The 19,285-nt window shown below is 59.8% G+C and overlaps 2 protein-coding genes across 10 annotated transcripts in view; one reads left to right on the forward strand and one right to left on the reverse strand.

Moving 5' to 3' along the window:
- MYH11 (myosin heavy chain 11) overlaps positions 1 to 13,621 on the forward strand; it is a 31,981-nt gene extending 18,360 nt beyond the window's left edge. For 2 of the 5 annotated variants that reach the window (XM_081965541.1, XM_081965542.1), the window contains 21 exons: positions 88 to 196; positions 332 to 463; positions 829 to 1,035; positions 1,403 to 1,540; positions 1,848 to 2,143; positions 2,432 to 2,644; positions 2,777 to 2,921; positions 3,016 to 3,222; positions 3,649 to 3,753; positions 3,838 to 3,990; positions 4,400 to 4,648; positions 4,913 to 5,125; positions 5,237 to 5,449; positions 5,643 to 5,804; positions 5,992 to 6,120; positions 6,507 to 6,595; positions 6,749 to 6,872; positions 6,967 to 7,175; positions 7,619 to 7,727; positions 7,893 to 8,099; positions 13,612 to 13,621. In XM_081965541.1, coding sequence (XP_081821667.1) covers positions 88 to 196; positions 332 to 463; positions 829 to 1,035; positions 1,403 to 1,540; positions 1,848 to 2,143; positions 2,432 to 2,644; positions 2,777 to 2,921; positions 3,016 to 3,222; positions 3,649 to 3,753; positions 3,838 to 3,990; positions 4,400 to 4,648; positions 4,913 to 5,125; positions 5,237 to 5,449; positions 5,643 to 5,804; positions 5,992 to 6,120; positions 6,507 to 6,595; positions 6,749 to 6,872; positions 6,967 to 7,175; positions 7,619 to 7,727; positions 7,893 to 8,069 — 3,379 coding nt within the window. In that variant the 3' untranslated portion in view covers positions 8,070 to 8,099; positions 13,612 to 13,621. Of the gene's footprint in view, positions 1 to 87; positions 197 to 331; positions 464 to 828; positions 1,036 to 1,402; positions 1,541 to 1,847; positions 2,144 to 2,431; positions 2,645 to 2,776; positions 2,922 to 3,015; positions 3,223 to 3,648; positions 3,754 to 3,837; positions 3,991 to 4,399; positions 4,649 to 4,912; positions 5,126 to 5,236; positions 5,450 to 5,642; positions 5,805 to 5,991; positions 6,121 to 6,506; positions 6,596 to 6,748; positions 6,873 to 6,966; positions 7,176 to 7,618; positions 7,728 to 7,892; positions 8,100 to 8,313; positions 8,347 to 9,786; positions 10,291 to 13,611 lie in introns of those variants that run through there. The other 3 variants (XM_081965538.1, XM_081965539.1, XM_081965540.1) reach the window with 2 other exon arrangements.
- Positions 10,923 to 16,994, reverse strand: NDE1 (nudE neurodevelopment protein 1). 5 transcript variants are annotated; one of them, XM_081965546.1, is made up of 9 exons: positions 16,790 to 16,994; positions 15,061 to 15,168; positions 14,750 to 14,903; positions 13,640 to 13,788; positions 13,393 to 13,529; positions 12,914 to 13,093; positions 12,523 to 12,614; positions 12,269 to 12,399; positions 10,923 to 11,778 (listed from the first exon to the last, which is right to left on the reverse strand). In XM_081965546.1, exons 2-9 carry the CDS (start codon positions 15,144 to 15,146, stop codon positions 11,640 to 11,642), a joined length of 1,068 nt encoding a protein of 355 aa, XP_081821672.1. In that variant the 5' UTR covers positions 15,147 to 15,168; positions 16,790 to 16,994; the 3' UTR covers positions 10,923 to 11,639. The 5 variants fall into 5 exon arrangements, with proteins under 5 accessions (XP_081821672.1, XP_081821671.1, XP_081821673.1 ...); XM_081965545.1 differs by having other exon boundaries at positions 15,061 to 15,172; positions 16,767 to 16,994; XM_081965547.1 differs by lacking the exon at positions 16,790 to 16,994 and adding an exon at positions 16,596 to 16,615 and having other exon boundaries at positions 15,061 to 15,172.
- Positions 16,995 to 19,285: the final 2,291 nt, after the last annotated feature.

Raw genomic sequence — 19,285 nt, forward strand, 5'->3', positions numbered from 1 at the left:
TGTCCGGCCCCTCCTTGCAGTCTCCCCTTGCTCATGGCAGACTTCTGGGGGTGCAAAGGGCCCAGGTTTCATGCTCCACTTCTGCAGGGCTTTTGCCAAGAGGCAGCAGCAACTGACCGCCATGAAGGTCATCCAGAGGAACTGCGCTGCTTACCTGAAGCTGAGGAACTGGCAGTGGTGGAGACTCTTCACCAAAGTAAGTGACTGGTCTTTGGGGAGACCGACCCACCCCTCAGAGCCCCGGAAAGGCCAGTCTTGCTTGTGCTGGGCCAGGCAGGCTGAACCCCAAAGTGGTTGGGAATGAGTGACCCCATAAACTCTTGCTGTGCAGGTGAAACCGCTGCTGCAGGTCACCCGGCAAGAGGAGGAGATGCAGGCCAAAGACGAGGAGCTGAAGATGGTGAAGGAGAGGCAGCTCAAGGCCCAGGGAGAGCTGAAGGAGCTGGAGCTCAAGCACAGCCAGGTGAGCCCACCTGCTCCTCCTGAGTCCCCGCAGGGAGGGGCTGGCTCCCAGCACACCTGAGGGTGGGCACCTGCTCTTGAGCTGTGTTGCCCTGTGGAGCGCTTTGCTCGGGGTGCCCGACTGACCATGGGATGCCCAGAGAAGGAGCCACTGGCCAACTGGCCCTCTTGCCTTCTCAACCTACTGCACAATCTACTGTAGACGTTAGAAACGTCTGGAAGCCGAAAGCACTGTGGGAGGTGCAGGCGTAGCTTTCTCAGCCCACCAGAGCCCACCCGGGGCAGTTAGCCAAGCCTTCGGTGCCCCAGGCAGGGGGGCGTCCTCCCCCTCCCCCAGCTGAATGCCCTCCTCTCCCTCCGGAACAGCTGAGCGAAGAGAAGAACCTGCTTCAGGAGCAGCTGCAGGCCGAGACCGAGCTCTATGCGGAGGCCGAGGAGATGCGGATCCGCCTGGCTGCCAAGAAGCAGGAGCTGGAGGAGATCCTGCACGAGATGGAGGCCCGGATCGAGGAGGAAGAGGAGCGTGGGCAGCAGCTGCAGACCGAGAAGAAGAAGCTGCAGCAGCAGATGCTGGTACCCGGAGGGCGGCCCCAGTCAGGCCCTTGCCTTGAGCCTCACCTGCTGCCTCTTGCAGATGTTTCAGAGAAAAAGGGCCTTCCTGGGTGCAGAGGCTCCAGCCCCATCGGAGGGCTGAGAGGGGAGCCAGCAAAAAGCCACTCCAAGCCATGCTGGCACGGTTTCTCCTAAGGTTCTCCTCCCTGAGAACTAGTGGCTTATAGGGAATGGAGGAGCCTAAATTCTGCCTGCTGTGTGCAAGGACGAGTCAGAGAAGCTGGAGCTTCCGGGGGTGCCAAAAGACCCAGGGCTTCCCAAGGAGGCTTTAGGGGCAGGAGCTGGGAGTGGCCATTGGTCCCGTCCCAACCTCACTTCTTCTCCCCAGGACTTGGAGGACCAGCTGGAGGAGGAAGAAGCTGCGAGGCAGAAGCTGCAGCTGGAGAAGGTCACTGCAGAAGGGAAAATCAAGAAGATGGAGGACGACATCTTGGTCATGGAAGACCAAAACAACAAGCTCTCCAAGGTCGGTCTCCATTCCCCCTCCCCTTGGGCTCCGAGGCCAGGGAAACGAGGAGAGTGACCCCTCCCTGCCCCCTCGCGTGCAGGCCGGCCCAGGGGGCAGCTGGGGGGGCAGCCAGTTCTGCAGTGAGGCTATTTTGCCTCCGATGGGTCGGTCACCCAGGACTCATCTGGGAGACAGACAACACTTCGGTCCTGGCTGGGGGAGCCATTTCAGCAGTTGACCATGCCCCGTGGGCACCCTTGCCCGAGTGCCACCCCCTCCTGCTCCAGGCTTCAGGGAAGGCGTCTTTCCACCCCCACCCCCCCAGGAAAGGAAGCTCCTGGAGGAAAGAGTCAGCGATTTGACGACAAACCTGGCCGAGGAGGAGGAAAAAGCCAAGAACTTGAGCAAGCTGAAGAACAAGCACGAGTCCATGATTTCGGAACTGGAAGTCCGCCTGAAGAAGGAAGAGAAATGCCGGCAAGAACTGGAGAAAATGAAGAGGAAGCTGGAGGGGGACTCGAGCGACTTCCACGAGCAGATCGCCGACCTCCAGTCTCAGATTGCTGAGCTGAAGATGCAGCTGGCCAAGAAGGAGGAGGAGCTGCAGGCTGCCTTGGCCAGGTGGGGCACTCTCCCCCCCCCTGCCCCAGGTTAGCTCTCCTGGATGGCCGGGAGCCTCGGGACGGTGAAGCGGCCAGGTGGCCTCCAGGAGGCTGGAGTGCAGAGGACGCCCTTGGCTGCTTATCTTCCAGGGCTGTGGCTTTCCAGAGGGACGTCCACCTGGCCAGCTCCCCGCTCTGGTCCTTCTGCACATGGGGATCCCTCAATGCCCCCCAGACAAGACCAGCATTTCCGCATCAAGCCGGCTGGCCTTGCGCATTTAATCTCCTCTCTGCTCCCCTCACCCAGGCTGGAAGATGAGATCAGCCAGAAGAACAACGCGCTGAAAAAGATCCGGGAGTTGGAAGCCCACATCTCGGACCTGCAGGAGGACCTGGACTCTGAGCGGGCCGCACGCAACAAGGCCGAGAAGCAGAAGCGGGACCTGGGTGAGGAGCTGGAGGCCCTCAAGACGGAGCTGGAAGACACCTTGGACAGCACGGCCACCCAGCAGGAGCTCAGGTGGAGCAGGGGAGCCCAGGGAGGGGCCGGGCGGTCCAGGCTGACCTGCACGGAAGGCAGCCTCCGGTGGGAAGGGGGGAGGCGGTCAGGAGAGGACGGAGGGGCTTCATGCTCTTTTGTGCTGGGGCTCAGAGCGAAGAGGGAGCAGGAGGTGACGGTCCTGAAGCGAGCGCTGGAGGAGGAGACGCGAGCCCACGAGGCACAGGTGCAGGAGATGCGCCAGAGGCACACGCAGGCCGTGGAGGAGCTAGCTGAGCAGCTGGAGCAGTTCAAGCGGGTAACCCAGACGGGCGGAAGTGGGAGGGGGGCCCTGCCACAGAGACCCTGCCCAGCTGTCCTCCTGCCCGGCTGAGCCTCTCTGGTGCTTCCAGGCCAAGGCCAACCTGGACAAGACCAAGCAGACGCTGGAGAAGGGCAACGCGGACCTGAGCAACGAGATCCGGTCGCTCAACCAGGCCAAGCAGGAGGTGGAGTACAAGAAGAAGAAGCTGGAGGGGCAAATGCAGGAGCTGCAGTCCAAGTTTGCCGATGGGGAGAGAGTCCGGACGGAGCTCAACGAGAAAGTCCACAAACTGCAGGTAACTCCGGAGTGGGGGGGGGGAATGACAAAAACAGGCAGCCGGGGAAGGGCCCGGACCCCCGACCGGCTGCCGAGCCTTCCTTGTCCATGGCTGGCGGGAGGCAGAGCAGGGGTTCCACTATGCTCTGCCTTCCGTGGGGTCGACCCAGAAGGGAGTCCTCTTCAGCCCAGATCCCACGAACCTCTTGGCTCCCCTTTCCTGTCGGGGCTGCTTCCCCAGCATAGGTGGGGCTGCTGGGTGCAGGAGAGGGGCTGAGTGGCAGAGCTCCGAGAGGCCTCTGCTGCTGAGAAAGGGGGCCCTTCTCCCTCCCCAGCCACCAGCCTGGATCCGCCTGCTGCTCTTTTTCTTTTGAGTGGCCATTTCCTAGAAAGGCAGACGATCCGTGCTGGAAATCAACACTCCTGATGCCGTTTCCTTTTCCAGGCAGAGACGGAAAGCATGGCGGCCCTTCTGAACGAAGCCGAGGGAAAGAGCATCAAGCTGACCAAAGATGTGGTGACTCTCAGCTCCCAGCTGCAGGACACACAGGTGGGTGCTTTGGGGGCTCCAAACTGGGGAAGGCTGAGGTGGGTCTTTGCGAAGGGGCTCACCCAGGGCCGTCCCGCCATCTAGGAGCTGCTGCAGGAGGAAACGCGGCAGAAGCTCAACCTCTCCACCAAGCTTCGGCAAGTGGAGGATGAGAAGAGCGGCCTGCAGGAACAGCTGGAGGAAGAGCTGGAAGCCAAGCAGAATCTGGAGAGGCAGGTGGCAACTTTAAACGTGCAGGTAGGAGCAGCTGTGATCCTGGGTATTCAGGCCTTGCCTGCTGATCCTTGCACAATTTTTGTAAGGTTGGTTGGGGTTTATGGCTGTTTTAGACCCACCGCAAGTGGTCATTCAGCCCAGCCCCAAGCAAGATCACAAACTCAACATTAGGAGCGGTGGGTGAAGTCTTCCCTGGGTCCCGCTATCTGGCTGCCCATTGGGGGCATTCAAATGCCTGTCGGTGTTCCAAAACATGGGGCCATCCCATGGCCTTTGGTTGCAATTGGCCCGAGAGAAGATGCAAAACGGGGGTGGGCCCAACCTGCCTAGGAATGAGAGACCCTCCCCTACTGGCCTTTAAAGATGGGGGCTGCACGGTTGAACAGACTCAAGGAGTCCTCCTGCCTCTGTCTCTGTATGCCCCCTGCAGCTCTCAGACTCCAAGAGGAAGATGCAAGAGTATCTTGGCACCATCGAAGCCATGGAGGAAGGCAAGAAGAGGCTCCAGAAGGAAGTCGAGGGTCTCACCCAGCAGTTTGAGGAAAAAGCGGCTTCATACGACAAACTGGAAAAAACCAAGAACCGGCTTCAGCAGGAGCTGGATGACCTCGTGGTTGACCTGGACAACCAACGTCAGATGGTTTCTAACCTGGAGAAGAAGCAGAAGAAATTTGACCAGGTGAGAGGGATCGAACATCTTCCCCCAAGCTCTGTTCTAGGGCAACTGTACATTCCATGGATGCAATTGTTGACCTATGGTTCACTACATGAATAAATTGTAAATTAACTCAGTATATCCATCAAAGCAGTTTTAGTAATGTTAATATTCCACCCAGTCACCTGAATTGTGTAGGCAGGTAAAAAGACTTTGAGGGGCCTGCTCCTTGAGCTGGGCCCTGTGGCTTTCTTCAAGTGGCTCCCAACGCCTTCTCTGCCTTCGTAGATGCTTGCAGAGGAGAAGAACATCTCTTCCAAATATGCTGAGGAACGAGACCGAGCAGAAGCCGAGGCCAGAGAGAAGGAGACCAAAGCACTCTCACTGGCCCGAGCTCTGGAGGAGGCCCTGGAGGCCAAGGAGGAGCTGGAGAGGACCAACAAATTGCTGAGAGCAGAGATGGAAGACCTCGTGAGCTCCAAGGACGATGTTGGCAAAAACGTAAGTCTCCTCCTCCTCCTCCTCCTCCTCCTCCTCCTCCTCCTCCTCCTCCTCCTCCTCCTCCTCCTCCTCCTCCTCTTCCCCCCTCCCTCATGCTCTTGTCTCCGGAAGGTCCATGACCTGGAGAAGTCCAAGCGGGCCCTGGAGCAGCAGGTGGAAGAAATGAAAACTCAGCTGGAGGAGCTGGAGGATGAGCTGCAGGCCACTGAGGATGCCAAGCTCAGGCTGGAGGTCAACATGCAGGCGCTGAAGGGGCAGTTTGAGAGGGACTTGCAAGCCCGAGACGAGCAGAACGAAGAGAAGCGCCGGCAGCTGCAGAAGCAGGTAGAGGACGCCCCGTTTCCCGGGGTGGGCATCCCGCCCATCCCAGCAGAAGGGAAGGGACCTCTTCCTGAGTGGGCATCCCCCACTGAGGCCTGCGAGAGTCGGAAGGGTGGGCGCGGGAGGCTTTGGGTGCAGCTGCAGACTCCATGCTGCGTGGCCTCACCCCTCCCGGCACCCCCTCCCTCTTCACCAGCTGCATGAGCTAGAGGTCGAACTGGAGGACGAGCGCAAGCAGCGGGGCCTGGCAGCAGCCGCCAAGAAGAAGTTGGAGGTGGACCTCAAAGACCTGGAAGGGCAAGTGGACTCCACCATCAAGGGCCGCGAGGAAGCCATCAAGCAGCTGCGGAAACTGCAGGTTGGGAGGCCCACCACTTCTCCAGGGGGGGCTCCAGATGCATTGGAGGGACAACCCTCGTGCTCCCCCTCCCCCCACTGGTCCCGGAAGATGGGGCTTTCTGGGGGAGGAGGGGGTTTGCCTCCATTCAGGGAGGGGGCAGGGGGAAGGCCTGAGCTAAGGAGTGACCCTCTGACTCTGCCCCCAGGCCCAGATGAAGGACTTCCAGCGGGAGCTGGACGATGCCCGGGCTGCCCGGGAAGAGGTCTTTGCAACCGCCCGGGAGAACGAGAAGAAGGCGAAGAACCTGGAGGCGGAGCTGATGCAGCTGCAAGAGGTGAATTGGTGGGACGTGTGTGTGTGTGTGTGTGTGTGTGGGAGAGAGAGAGAGGGAGGAGGAACAGTGAAGGGCTGAAGTGAGAAGAACTAGCTCTCCAATCAGCCATGGAAGTCACTCCGGCCACCTTCTCCACAGGGTGGTTCTGGGGCAGAGGGTTGGGGGTGGGGGGGAGATGCACAGGCCTCCCCCACCCCCAGGGGAAAAACAGGACTGAAATCTGGCCAAACAGCCATTTAAAGCACCTCCGCTGCCCAAGTGGGGAATCCCATCACATTGAGGCCCCTCGGGGAGAGTTAAATGGCAGCCCTGATTCTGAGAGTGGGGTCTTGGGGAGTCCAGCCTGTCCGTAGGGAGAGGTGCTCAGAGAGCCTCTTCCTTGGCAGGACTTGGCTGCCACTGAGCGGGCACGGAAGCAGGCAGAGCAGGAGAAGGAAGACCTGGCGGAAGAGCTGGCCAGCTCTGCCTCGGGCAGGTAAGGGGCCAAGACGGCTGGCCTTGCAGCAACCCCTGGCCGAGGGTGGAGAGCCCCTCGGATGAGCTGCCCAGCACTGGGCCTGGGAGCTGGATGGGGCAGGGGGTGGACCTCAGCTGCTGGCCCCTTGCAATGTCCCCAACTGCCCCCCAGGACTAGCCTGCAGGACGAGAAGCGCCGCTTGGAGGGCCGGATCTCCCAGATAGAGGAGGAGCTGGAGGAGGAGCAGGCCAACATGGAGGCCATGAGTGACCGTTTCCGCAAGGCCGTGCAGCAGGTAGGCTCCCTCCCTGGGGGGCTGGGGGGGCATGGAAAAAGCAGGACTTGCTCCCGATGGCCCCTCGGCAAATCCCGTGGCTTCCCCCTTTCAGTCGGAGCAGCTGAGCAACGAGCTGGCCACGGAGCGTGCTGCGGCGCAGAAGAACGAGAGCGCCCGCCAGCAGCTGGAGCGGCAGAACAAGGAGCTGAGGTCGAAGCTGCAGGAGATGGAGGGAGCCGTCAAGTCCAAGTTCAAGGCCACCATTGCGGCCCTGGAGGCCAAGATCAGCCAGCTGGAAGAGCAAGTGGAGCAGGAGTCCAGGTTGGACCCCAAAGGGGGCAGCGGGGGGCGGGGGGGTTGCCCAGAGCAGGGCTGCGCTGTGTGCCGTGTTTGCAGTCTGGGTGTCCAGGTGTGCATCCAGGCTGGTCTTGGGAAGAGATGCCATCACTGAATCATTCAGGCAGACCTGAAAAATGCCCCCCTTTCAACTTTTCTCAGCCCCCCTTTAAACATTGCACCCCGTTCTGGGTAAATAGGGACCCTTTCTCTGGAAAATACAAGCAGCCTACCTGGAAACAATTTGACCAAAACAGAAATATTTTAAAAAACGCATCCCTTTTCCTTCCTTCGCCCTGGATGCCATTCAGTCCCCTTCCATGAAAGGAATATGAAGAGGGCAGATCGTCCTGTTTTGGCATTGCTCTCAAGCCCTGGAGAGCTTCATGTGGACTAGCTCCTTTGAGCCCCTTTTTGCCTCCCTACAGGGAAAAGCAGGTGGTGGCCAAGGCCCTGCGCCAGAAGGACAAGAAGCTGAAGGAGAGCCTCCTGCAGGCGGAGGATGAGAGGAAGCAGGCCGAGCAGTACAAGGACCAGGTGGGTGCTGTGCCAGGCAGCGGGCATTCGTGGCCAGGTGGGGAGTGATGTGGCACAGCTGAATGGGACCTCCACTCCCATCATCCCCATCCGGAAACACTGGGGCACTTTAGGTCCCCCTGGACTGGCTCTGAAGCGCTGGCCGGCCTCTCCCCCCCACCCCAGGCAGACAAGGGCAGTGCCCGGGTGAAGCAGCTGAAGCGGCAGCTGGAGGAGGCGGAGGAGGAGTCCCAGCGCATCAATGCCAGCCGCCGGAAGCTGCAGCGGGAACTGGACGAGGCCACGGAGAGCAACGAGGCCATGGGGCGGGAGATGGTGGCCCTGAAGAGCAAGCTCAGGTGAGGCCCCCCTCCTGCCCAGCCCCCTTGACCCGTTTCCACCCAAGGTGGGAGCCCAGGGGTTGCCCAGCACCCTCCGACCTGCTTCCTCGGGGGCTCCTGGCAGCTGAGTTGGTTGGGCAGGACTGAACAGAAGCCGAGAATAGGATGGCAGCCCCTTCTCCTCTGGGCCCCCCAACCAGGCCCTCTTCTGCCTGCCAAGGTGCCACCGGCTGGGACTGATGCCCTGGGACACTTCTCTCTTTCAGAGGGAACCCAGAAGCTCCGCAGTGACTCAGCAGGTACCAGGCCTTCCCCTTGGCAGCCTGCTTGTGATGGCAAAGCCCCAACCTGCCTTTAGCCCCCCAGAAATGCAAGCCAGCCTCTGGCAAACTCCCAGGCTTGGAGGTCTGGTGGGCAGCGGCTTCTTCCAAGAAACCAATATTGCAGTTTGCTCTGCTCCAGGAGGCTCCTGCGCCCTTGCACTCTCGTCCAGGGCCCCCCAACCCAGCAGCCACGCAGGGCCTGGCAGAGACTGCACAAAGAAGCAAAGGCCCACCCGCGGGATGCTGGCAGGGGGTGGAAGCTGCCCCCTTCCATTCTGGGAGTCAAAGCCCACGAGTCTCAAGGGGCCACAGGGTGGAGACTCCTGCTCTCAACAGGGGCAGCCTCTTCCCTCCGGTGCATGCGGGAGCTTTGGGAGGAAACCTGGCTGCTTTCATGAGCCATGGAGCAGTGTGGAGGAGGCCCAAAGCGTTTCCTTCAGCTGCTTTTGAAGCATGAGCAGCCCTGCCATGGGGGAGGAGGGGCAGCTGCCCCATCACACTGCCAGGCAAGCCACCCCTTTATTTGCGAGGCAAAAGCACCCGGCTGGGGCCGGCTCCCTTGGGAGCCTGGGTCTCGTGGGCAGCCAACCCCTGTCGGCCGTCCAGTCTTCTTCCTCTTGGTGCCGGGCAAAGGGCCGAGCTGCCTCTGCCAGCCTCCTCCAGCTGCAACTGTGACTGTCCCCCATGTTGAGTTGGGAATTCATGCATCAGCCCCAACTCCCCAAAGCCTCTCCGGATCGGTTGAGCCACTTCCTTCTGTAATATTTGTAGATTCTCCTTGGCACAAAGTCCTCGCCACCAGCACTCGGCTTTCCTGCCGCCACTGAAGAGATTGTGTGTGTGTGTGTGTGTGTGTGTGTGTGTGTGTGCACGCGCGCTCACGCACGCAAAGCCAAACTCCTGCTGCTGCATTTCACACACCTTTTCCACTGGCCCTTCCTGTTCCTGTGCAGGAGCTGAGCAATTAGAGCTGCCCCCCCCCCCCACGTTGTTCTGCTTTCACCGCAGAAAAGGCGCACCAGGCGCTGGGAAAAGGCTGCCCCTGGCTGAGTTCTTGATCGAAGGGGGGGGTCTCCAATGCAGGGGGAATGTTTGGCCCTTTTTCTCAGTGTAGGAAAAAGGCTAATTGCATTTGGAAGAGGGATGGAGAGGGCTAGAAAGCAGCCAGCAGGGAGTTTCAGTCGGAGGAATGCTCCATTGGCCACAAGGCATGGAGGGCAGGAAGGCTAAAGGAATTTGGGGAGCCAGCAGCATCTCCGAGGCCTTTTTCTGGCCAGACCTTCTGAAAGGATCTCTCTCCAGAGGGCATCTTCTGCTCTTAAGCCCCCACCGACTCCTCAGAAGTGGCCCCTGGTGCCTCCCTATCTGCCAAAGGATTCTCCGCTCTTCATCCTCAATCCCTTTTCCCAACTGCAGGCGTGGGAACGAGCCGGTGTCCTTCGCCCCCTCACGCCGATCAGGGGGTGCCGGTGGCGGCAGGCGGTCGGTCGAAAATGCCGCGGAAGGTTCCGAGGAAGAGGGAGACCCCCGGGATGCAAATTTCAACGGCACAAAATCCAGCGACTAACCAGCCCCCCCCCTCCGTCTCCACGCTCGCCCATTTGACTGCTGCATCAGAAAAAGGAAAGGGGTGCCATTAGCAGCACTCTAGGTCGCTTCGCCTGTCCCTGCCACATCCTCCCTGACCACCGCTGCCGTTACTCCCCCGTAGACACTCAGCCGCCATGGCCTTAGTGGGGCAGCTGCCTTTCTGTGACGGCCGCGCCCCTGCCTGTCCGACCACACCAGAAGTGCTCCGTACCCCTGGGAGAGAACGCCCACTTGCCTTGCCCCCCCTTCAGCCTCTTGTGCTTCAGCCCTTCAGAAGGCACCCCAAAACCCAGGGCCTTTTGGAGTCACTGCTTTGGGGGTGGGAGGGAGGGAGGGAGGGAGAAAACAACTCTTACTACTTGGGAGGACCTTTGTGCTTAACACACACACACTAATAAAAGTTGTTAAAAATCAGAAGAACCCGAGTGCAAAGTGTGCAGCGAAGCACCCCAAGGACAACTCACAAGCTTGTGTCTCTTCAGGCAGAGGACTAGAAACATACTGCCTTTTCAAAGATAAGTTTGAAACCGCAGGGATGTCAAACTTGATTTCATTGAAGGCCGCATCAGGATTGTCTTTGACCTCGCAGGGCCGGGGTGGGTGTGGCCAGTTTGGCTTGGGGGGCACCTGTGGTGGCCCAAGGACCCTGCCAACAAAAACGGGGTCCTGAGCTCTGTTTTCGGTTCTGACGGCCTCCTGCAAGCCTCTGCCAGTGAAAATGAAGCTCAGCCCCCCCCCCCCAGCCCCATTTTTGCTGGCAGGGGCACCTTGGGCAGGTCCCTCGCCGTTTCCAGGGCAGCCCCGTGGGCCAGATCCGGCCCCCAGGCCTTGCGTTTGACCCCCCTGGGTTAGAGGAAGCCTGCTTCCTTTTGTCAAGACTGCAGGATGGTTCCTTGCTGCCACTTCTCCCCTCTCCCCTCTGCTAGCCAAGGAAAATCAAAGTGGAGACAGAGGCACAGCAGTTTTGGATGACAAATCAGTTTAATAACCCTCCTAGACCCCTTTTCCCAGTGCACAAAAGGCTCCCTCCCCTCAAGTGGCAATGGGAGCCTCCACGGGGATTCTGCCCAAACGTCTCATCAGCTGCCTGGGTGAAGAGGCCCCACCTTAAAGAGGGAAGTGGAGAGGATGAAACCTTTGAATGGCAGACTTCCAGATGGGTTGGACTACAACACCCCAAGGCCTTGTTGGCTGAGGAGGATGGAAGTTTTTGTCACAAACCTCTGGAGTTTGCTAGCTTGTCCTTTTTTTGGTGGTTGTTTAGCAGATTTCTCTGCCGGGGCCCCCGAATTCCCTGCGCTCCCAGCAGGAGAAACCATTCAATCAGGCAGAGTGGCTGTTGCTGAGTTTCCTGAGACCGCAACCCCCTTTCCCAGCAAACGGCCCCCAGCTTCAGAGGCCCAAAAGAGACACTTGTTGTGTCCAGAAATGCTGGGTTCAGAATCCCGGAGGCTTCTCCGGAAGGGCCCCGTTCAAGGGCCAGGGCCTCTGGGGGCCCAACCGGAGGCAGGAAGGCAGCCAGGGCCCGAGGGGCTGTAGTCTTCCCGGCAAGGAAAGCAGAGCCTCCTGGCTGGGCAAAGAGAACCGCCCTCCTTCAAGGTTCTTGATGTGGCCCTTCAGCTGGCTGGCCCCAAGACAGGCTCCCTCTTCCTCCAGACACGGCCGGCTTCTCTCCCCCGTCACCGGCTGGCCCCAAAGTCCCTCAGAAGAGCATCTGGGCTGGAAGGCTTGCCGGCCCTGCAAGGTTGGGTGACCGTGTGCCTAAGTCCAGTCTTTTGGCCGGCCTGTGGAATCAGAGGGGGCGATTGGCCCCAGAGCCTGTGAGGGGCCAGAAGGGCACAGAGTGGGGGAGTCAAGCAAGGGAAGGCGAGGAAAGTGCTCCTGGGGCAGAAGAGCCAGTCCCAGAGGTCAGCCTCTTCCTGCCCCAGGAGGGGCCCTCCCAGTTCCTGCCCCCCCTGAAGAGCGCCAGTTCCAGAAGGCCGTATCTGCGGGCGCTTCCCTCCATGTTTTTGAGCAAAGGGCCAAAGTCCTCAAATGAAAAGAAGGCGGGAGCGATTTCCTCCGCTCTGGGCTAAGGCGGGGGCTCCAGGGACGCCCATCTTTTCACCAACAGGCTGAGGAGACCTGTGCTTGCAAGGCACGGCTGAGGCCCATTCGATCCCAGTGCATCGGGGACACGGAGTTGAGGGCGCGCCCTTTCTGGGGGCGAAGGCCTCCAGCTGCCCTCGTGGCTCAGCCCCCTTAGAGCCACACCGACAGGCGGTTTCTGCCCTGCCCCCTCCCCCTGCAGGGTTCCCTGCAGACTCACCCCTGGGGGCTGCTCAGCCGCTTCTCGAAGGCATCCCTGCCCAAGTAGGGAGGAGGGGGCTTCGGTGGGCTTCGGTGGGGGCTCTGGTCGTAGACAAAGTTTCGGCAGGAGGCCAGCTTGGATTCCAGCGCCTAGGAGCGAAGACGACGGCTGGGTCAGTCCTGGGACAATCCAGGCTGGATCCCCTGCTTCATTAGGGATGGGGGCAAGTCCAGCTTTCCCACTCGTTCCTCTCAGGAGCCCCAAAGCCTCACCCCGACTTTCCGCAGGAGGTCCCCCACGATGTTCAGTGCAGATATCCGTGCAGCTGGCGTAAGAGGGGTTGCCCCAGGGCCATTCTCCAAACCTTGGTTCAAAAAGAGGCTTTATTTGCAAAGGGACCAAGGGGGATCACGGATCTTCCTCAAGAGCTTCGTCCTGAACTGATGCTGGGACCGGATTTGAGGTTGTTCTACCCTGACACCGTTCCAGGCCACCAGTGACCCCGGCCACCTTCCCCACTGGGAGGACACTGGCCATACTGGGGCCTGGCATACAGCCACTTCTTCCCCTTCCCTACCAGGGGGCGCTATTGCCTCATGGCCTCTGTGTATGTTTGTGTGTGAGAGGCCGGGGGGGGGGGGGAGGGAGGGAGAAACTTCTCACCTCTCCTGAAGGCTCCTGGGGTATTAAATCCATTGCTCGGCCCTTGGGGGACCCCCGGGGTCGATGGCCCGGAGGATGCGGCTTGCATGGCTGTGTCCGTCCGTCTGTCTTGCAGGAAGCCCTCCACTGAGGCCTTCGGCTTCTCCTGCTTCTGCTGCACAGCCAGCTCTTCGCGCAAATCTAGGGGGCCAAAACAGCTCAAGAGCAAGACGACCTTGCCCCCCCCCGCCTCCTGTGGGCCTCCGCACCCCAAAGGGCTCTGAAGCCACCCTTCCCTGGACTGTGGCAGGCGATGGGGGGGAGGGAGGCAGTAGGAGGAGTAGGGCTTGCAAAGGGGGCTGCTGCCGTCCCCGCTCATCCTCCCTCCCCGGCATTTCTTCTCCTGTGCCGGGCAAACCACCGCCCCCCCCCCCCGAGGCTTCTGGCACGGAGAGCGGCTGGGAAGCGCCAGAGGGCGGACCGAAGAGCTGCCCACCCACCTCTGGCTTCATCCTTCAGGCGCTGCACCGACTCCAGGAGGCTCTCCTTCTCATCCAGCTCGCTCTCCAGGAAGGCGTTGCGCTCGATGGCCTGATTCAGCCGCTGCTCAAAGTCCTCCAGGGACATGATGGTGGCTCTATGAGGAGCCCAGGCCAAGCGTCAGCCGGGCCTGGAGCGGAGGGGCCCCAAGGCCTGGGAGGTGAATGGGGAGACTCCAGCCCAGCCCCCCACCTCCACCCGGGGTACCTCTTGGCCCTCTCCAGGTCATCGTTGCACTGCTCCAGTTCCCGGATGTACTTCTGCAGCTGGTCCCGGGTGGCCCCCACCTGGCCCAGCTCTTCCTCCAGGGCCGAGATCTGCCGGTACCCATCGGCATGTTGGCTGGCAATCTTCTCCTAGCCCCAGACAATCACGCAGGACAAGGTGTCACTCGCACAGCCCCCCCCCCCCCTCACCTGCGTGTCCTGCCTTGCCTTGATGTCTCTCCCCCCCTCCCGCCCAGAACAGGGCTCGTAACACCAATGCTACCCCTGAGAAACAGACCCTTTCCCTCGGCTCAGGCCCCTCTCTGCCACCTGGCAGCTGGGGCAGCTTCAATGGGTCTCTGTTCCAGCACTGCTCGGGGGGAGGATGCGGGGGGGGGGGGGGCATGGATGAATGACCCAATTGTCCAAATGGTTCTCCCTGTCCGAGAGCTGCTTCGTCAGGTGATGGACTGGGGTCACGAGGTTAAAAACAGGAGCCCCAAGCACTTGAGGGGAGGACGGGGGAGGGGTGTTATCCCTTTTCCCTTCCCTTCATCTTTGCTGAGCCTCGCATTGTCTACCCCCCCTTCCTTCCACCAGCCCCCAGAAGCGGCCAATTTCCCCTGGCCAAACTCTGCCAACATCCGGAGCATGAAGAGCAGGCAAAGCTCAACCATCCAGCTGAACCCGAGATGCCCATCTCTGCATCTTTAAGTGCCCTGAGAGGCCACCATTGGCAAGGCCGCACCTGCACATACCCCTCCGTGTAAATGCAGGCGAGAACTACATGTAAACGTCCCTGACTGAAAAGTAAATCTTAGGCACACGCCACCCTTGCAAGGTAGGCCTCTGCCTCCTCCAGTTCAAAGAATGCCTTAAAACAGGCCCTGCAGCCCCCCTTCTTCTCCTCAGCTCCTCCCCTCCCCCTCATCCAATAGAAAGCTCCAAAGACGGGCCCTAATGGCCAGGAGGGCCCTTGCAGGAGTGAAATGTTTTCTGCACCCCAAATTGGCTCTAGCCCCCATCACAGGCGACGCAGGCACTCCCAGGGCCCTAGCTCTCCTCCCTCAGGGAGCCTGGCCTACAGGAGCGCCCCTGGCCCTCTCCTCACCTTGGCCGTCTCCACCTCCATCTGCAGCCGGGCGTTCTCTGAGAGCAGGTCCCGGTTTCGAGTCTCCAGCTGCTGCAGCTGTGTCTCCAGCTCGGCTTCGTACTCACGGCTGCCCTCTTGAAACTCCCGCAGCTCCTCTTGGGTGCTCTCCACACTGAGGACGAAGTGTGGCAGGAGCCAGTCACGTCAAGCAGCCAAGGAATCGGGCAGGTGGCTGTGCCCCACTCCACCCCATGCTGGGTCCCCATGCCTGCCCATTGCCCAGAAGCGCAACTGCCCGGTGCCCGGGGAAGCCGGAGGGGGAACTTTACCACTGCTTGTATTTGCCCGAGAGCTCCTTCCAGTAGCTTATCTCGTCCTCTGCGGAATGGAAGGGGCTTCTTTCAGGGTCTGTCATGGTAGAAGCCGCCTGGCATGATCTTCCTGCGAATGGGGGAGAGGAGAGCATGAGGAGCCCATGCAGGAGAATATCCCCGCCAGCCTTCTTGTCTTATGACCTTTTTCATGCCTGACTCCTTTTAAGTAAAGATGCGCTTTGAAAGAAAGCTAAAGGCACTTCGTGGGAAGGGGGCCAGAGGAGGACTTGGGGAAGAAGAAGACGGGGGCATTTGGGCTTGTGGTTGGTTGGTCCGAGAGATCATCATCCGGCTAAATTAAAAAGCGCATTTAATAAGGTTCTATCTGCTCCTCCATTGGAGCTGCGTGTGGCCTTGCTGAGCCAAAGGAAGGGGCTCAACCGCCTGGAGTGGCGGCAGCAACAAGGAGGCCACAAGGGGAGCCCCTCAGCCGGGCGGGCGGGCAGGAGGCCCCCTGGGGCAAGCCAGGCGAGAGCTGGGCCAGGCTGCTTCCCTTGCAGCCCTCAAGAGAGACCAACAGAGCAGATTGTGGGGCATCTTTGCAAGCTGAGTCCTTATGCCAGGAGGCTCAGGGGATGCCCCACAGCTGGACTGTTGTTCCCTGCCTGGGCATTCAAGCTGGGGAGGGGGTGAGGCTGCCCACACCCCTCCCCCCTTGGCCCACGGCTGGACTGGAAGGTAAAGCAACCCCGAGGTTCCTCCCTATCACAGGTTTCCCCTTCCTCAGGCCACCCTCAACTCTGAGTGGGGAGGGGGGGAAGGACAGACGTCCTCTGCTGGCCATGTGCCTTTCCTTCTATCAAACTTTCATGGCATGAATTTACATGGACTTTACGGTTTTTCTGGATTTATTTTTACACTGCATATGGATTAATTTAAAGATAAGCCCCTTCCCATTGGTATCTCTGTACACGTCGCTCCAAAATACGACTCAGAGGTCAAAGAAAATGTTTCCCTTCTACTCCTCTGATGGTGGAGTCCAGGGGTCTCCGGCCAAGAGGGAAAGGCCCCTCGTGTCTGAAACTGGCGGGAGAAACCAACCAACACCCCCCCCCATTCCTTCCCCAAGCGGCCAGAGGGGAGGGGGCCAAGGCCGCCACCGGAGGAGCTTCGGCCAATGGCTTCGCACTGGGCGCTGGAGCTTCAATCGCTAAGCCCTCCCGAGCGGTGCGAAGGGTCGCTAGAGCCAGAGGAGGGTCGTGCATGGGAGCGAGATCCCTTCCCCGAAGGCTTCTGACTCTCGTCTCGCCCCGCCCGGTGCTGGCAGTGAGGGCATCTTGCACCCCCGGGTCAGCTTCCGTGGGTCCCTTTCTCACCTGCCCCCCCCAACGGCGCTGAAAAAGGGGGGGGCTGGCCGTGGGGGACCATCTGCAAGGGCTCGGGCGGGGGGGGAGGACCCCAGCAGAAGAGCCCACGGGGCAAGCTGGCTTCGGAGCGCCCTCTCCGCTCTCAGGCACGCAGGACCCCCTACCGACACGGAAGTTGCCTACCGGGGTGGCGAGCAAAGGGGAGCCAGGAAATGCTCCCCTCGGCCTCTCAAGCCCCCTCCCTCCCCTCGAGCAGTGGGAACGTGGGCCGGGAGAGCCCCCTCATGCCCTCGCTCCCGGCCCCGAAGCCTCTGCCCCGTCTCCCGTCTCTCCGCCCAGCCAGCCGCCACTCACCCCGCCCGAGGCCAGGAGGAGACGCCGCCGCCGCCCCGCTCAACTGGCAACTCTCGGCCGTCCGAAACAACACAAGCAGCCTCTGCGCGGACTCCCATTGGCCGCCGCGTCACGCGACTCTGCCGCGCTCCTCCAATCGGCGCGGGCCGCTGGAGCGTTAAAACTTTTGTATCTTTTCTGGCTCTCGCTCCTTTTTTTCTCAATGGGGAAGGCGCGCGCGCGCGGAAATGTGGGGAGGAGCTGTTGAAAGCAGCCAGCAACGGCGGAGCAACCCACCCACCCACCCATGCAAACATCCATCCAATCATCCACACATCAGGCAGGCCGGGAGGGAGGCAGGAAGCCACCCACCCACCCACCCAATCATCCAGGGAGGCAGGCAGGTAGACAGGAGCTACCTACCCAACCACCCAAAAACCCAGCCATCCAATCATTCATCCAATCACCCAAGATCCTGGCAGGCAGGCAGGCAGGCACCCATCCAACCTATCATCAATCCAATCATCAAGGCAGGCAGGCAGGCAGGCAGCCTCCCACCCACCCAAACATCCATTCAATCACCCAAGATCCAGGCAGGCAGGCAGGCAGGCACCCACCCATCCAATCATTCATCCAATTATCCAATCATCCAGGCAGGCACGCAAGCTAGCCACCCACCCACCCATCCAAACATCCATCAATCACCCAAACATCCATCTATCATCCAAATATCAGGCAGCCAGCCAGTCAGCCATCCATACATCCATCCAATCATCCATCCATACATGCAGGCAGGCAGGTAGGCAGCCACCCACACAAGCCCCAGCTCCTTCCCTCCTCCTCATTCCAGCTGCCCATTGAAGGCAACAGGTGGGCCGGCCAAGATAATTAGGAATGGCCCACACTTTGATGTGGAGCCCACGTGTGGCAGGAGCAGGCTGAGTAAGCAATGACCTTGTCCCTGTCAAATGGCCTCTCCACAAGTCAATATTTAGATTGAAAGCTCCTTGGGGGGTCCTCTGGCCTCCATCCTGCACCACAATGTGTCTGTGGGTCGAAAAGACCAGCGGTGGCTCAACAGCTTCACTTCCTGCTGTTGCGAGGCAGGCCTCTTGAGCTGATGAGGGAGGGAAGGAGGGAGGGAGGGAGGGAGGCCATGCAATTCAATTGCCCCACATTCCTTCTCTCAATTAAGATGGTGTGCTAATTCATGGGTCTCTTCTTCCTTGTGAATCAAGATCATAATAACCTGACAATTAATGGTGGCTCTTCCTGTTTGCCAGAATGCAGAGTCTCACTCCCAGCCTCCCTGGCCCTTTTGCCAGTCAGGGCACCTGAAGGAAGCGCAGGCCAGGAAGGCTGGGGTGGAAGGGGGCATCCAGGCCACTCTCAAATTGCTCTTCTTATTCAAAATAATTTTCCTGTGTGAAGGGGGGACTGAGGATCATTGTTCTCTGTCTGGGATGGTGGTGGGGGGGGCAGTGGGCAAAGGCCCCCATGGGCAAGGGGTCTCTGAGCCAAAGCACAGAGGAGGGCATTGAGGGCATTCGCACACACAAAACTGAACTTGGCTTTTCAGCTTGCGTGGAGACAGGCAGAAAAGCTGGCTGTCTAATTTTAGCCTGGCGTGGGCGTTGCAGTCTAGATTAAATCCACATTTCATCTCATTACAGTCTAATGAGTTCACAATTCTTCCTGCAATCTAAAAACATTTAAAAGCTGATTTATTCACACCACAGCCACCCACTTCCCTTCTCTTCTTTGCCCTGGAAAGATTTTTGGTTCTAAATAGGGCTACCTTGCACGGATTTGGTTCCGTCCCCTCCGGCCAGGCCCAGCTGGGGGGCCTTGCAGTTTGGTCTGCAGAGATCCACTCCAGCCTCATCTTTGCTGAGCTGCTCCGTTCAGGATAAGCTGTTTGGGGGACTCAGGTGGAGAAAGGGGCTTTTGCCTGAACAGCCTCCTCCTAACCTGCTGGCCCCACAGCTCTCAGCTCAGTAGGTCCAACATGGGCAAAAGGAAAAGAATGGGAGGGGGAGTTCCAAACCCCTTTCTTGCTGCACAAAAACCTACCAGGAACTGAATGTTTTACAAAGGGGCTTCTTTCTGGGGTGAAAGGGGCTGCCTTTCTCTGCCCCCTACTTAAGCAGGCAGCCTTGCATCTCTGGGATCAGGCCTGACAAGTCCTCTTCTCTTCTTTTTCTCTCCTCTCCTGCCCTCCTCTTCTCTTCTCTTCTCTTTCTTTCCACCCTGTTGTGGAAAATTCACCAAAGAAGAAGGGTAGGGGGAAGGCTGCCTTCCAAGGGCAAAGACCTTCAGGACCATTGCTGGAAACAGACCCAGTTGGCAGGCAGAAGGAGCCAGGCCACTAATGGTGTCTCTGAGCTGGCTAGAGGACAAGGAGAGGCAGATGAGAGACGAGCCGATCTCCGGTCCAGCCTTGGCTCTGGCCCTTCTCACCGACATTTCTCTGTCAGTCCCCACGGACCAGCTTTAGATTCCGGAGGAAGAACGACTGCGGCAAAAGCTTCGGCCCGCCA

This window comes from Natrix helvetica (assembly GCF_964273705.1).
Source record: "Natrix helvetica genome assembly, chromosome: 13".
Classification (NCBI taxonomy): Eukaryota; Metazoa; Chordata; class Lepidosauria; order Squamata; family Natricidae; genus Natrix; species Natrix helvetica.

What these genes read in the sequence shown, in the direction of transcription:
- NDE1 (XM_081965543.1), bottom strand. Translation starts at nt 16,473, where the DNA reads ATGGTCCCCCACGGCCAGCCCCCCCCTTTTTCAGCGCCGTTGGGGGGG. An exon ending in ACCTCCTGCGGAAAGTCGGG is followed by an intron (nt 12,400 to 12,522) that starts GTGAGGCTTTGG and finishes CTTCGCTCCTAG; the next exon opens with GCGCTGGAATCCAAGCTGGC. An exon ending in CGGCTGAGCAGCCCCCAGGG is followed by an intron (nt 11,779 to 12,268) that starts GTGAGTCTGCAG and finishes GGCCCCTCACAG; the next exon opens with GCTCTGGGGCCAATCGCCCC.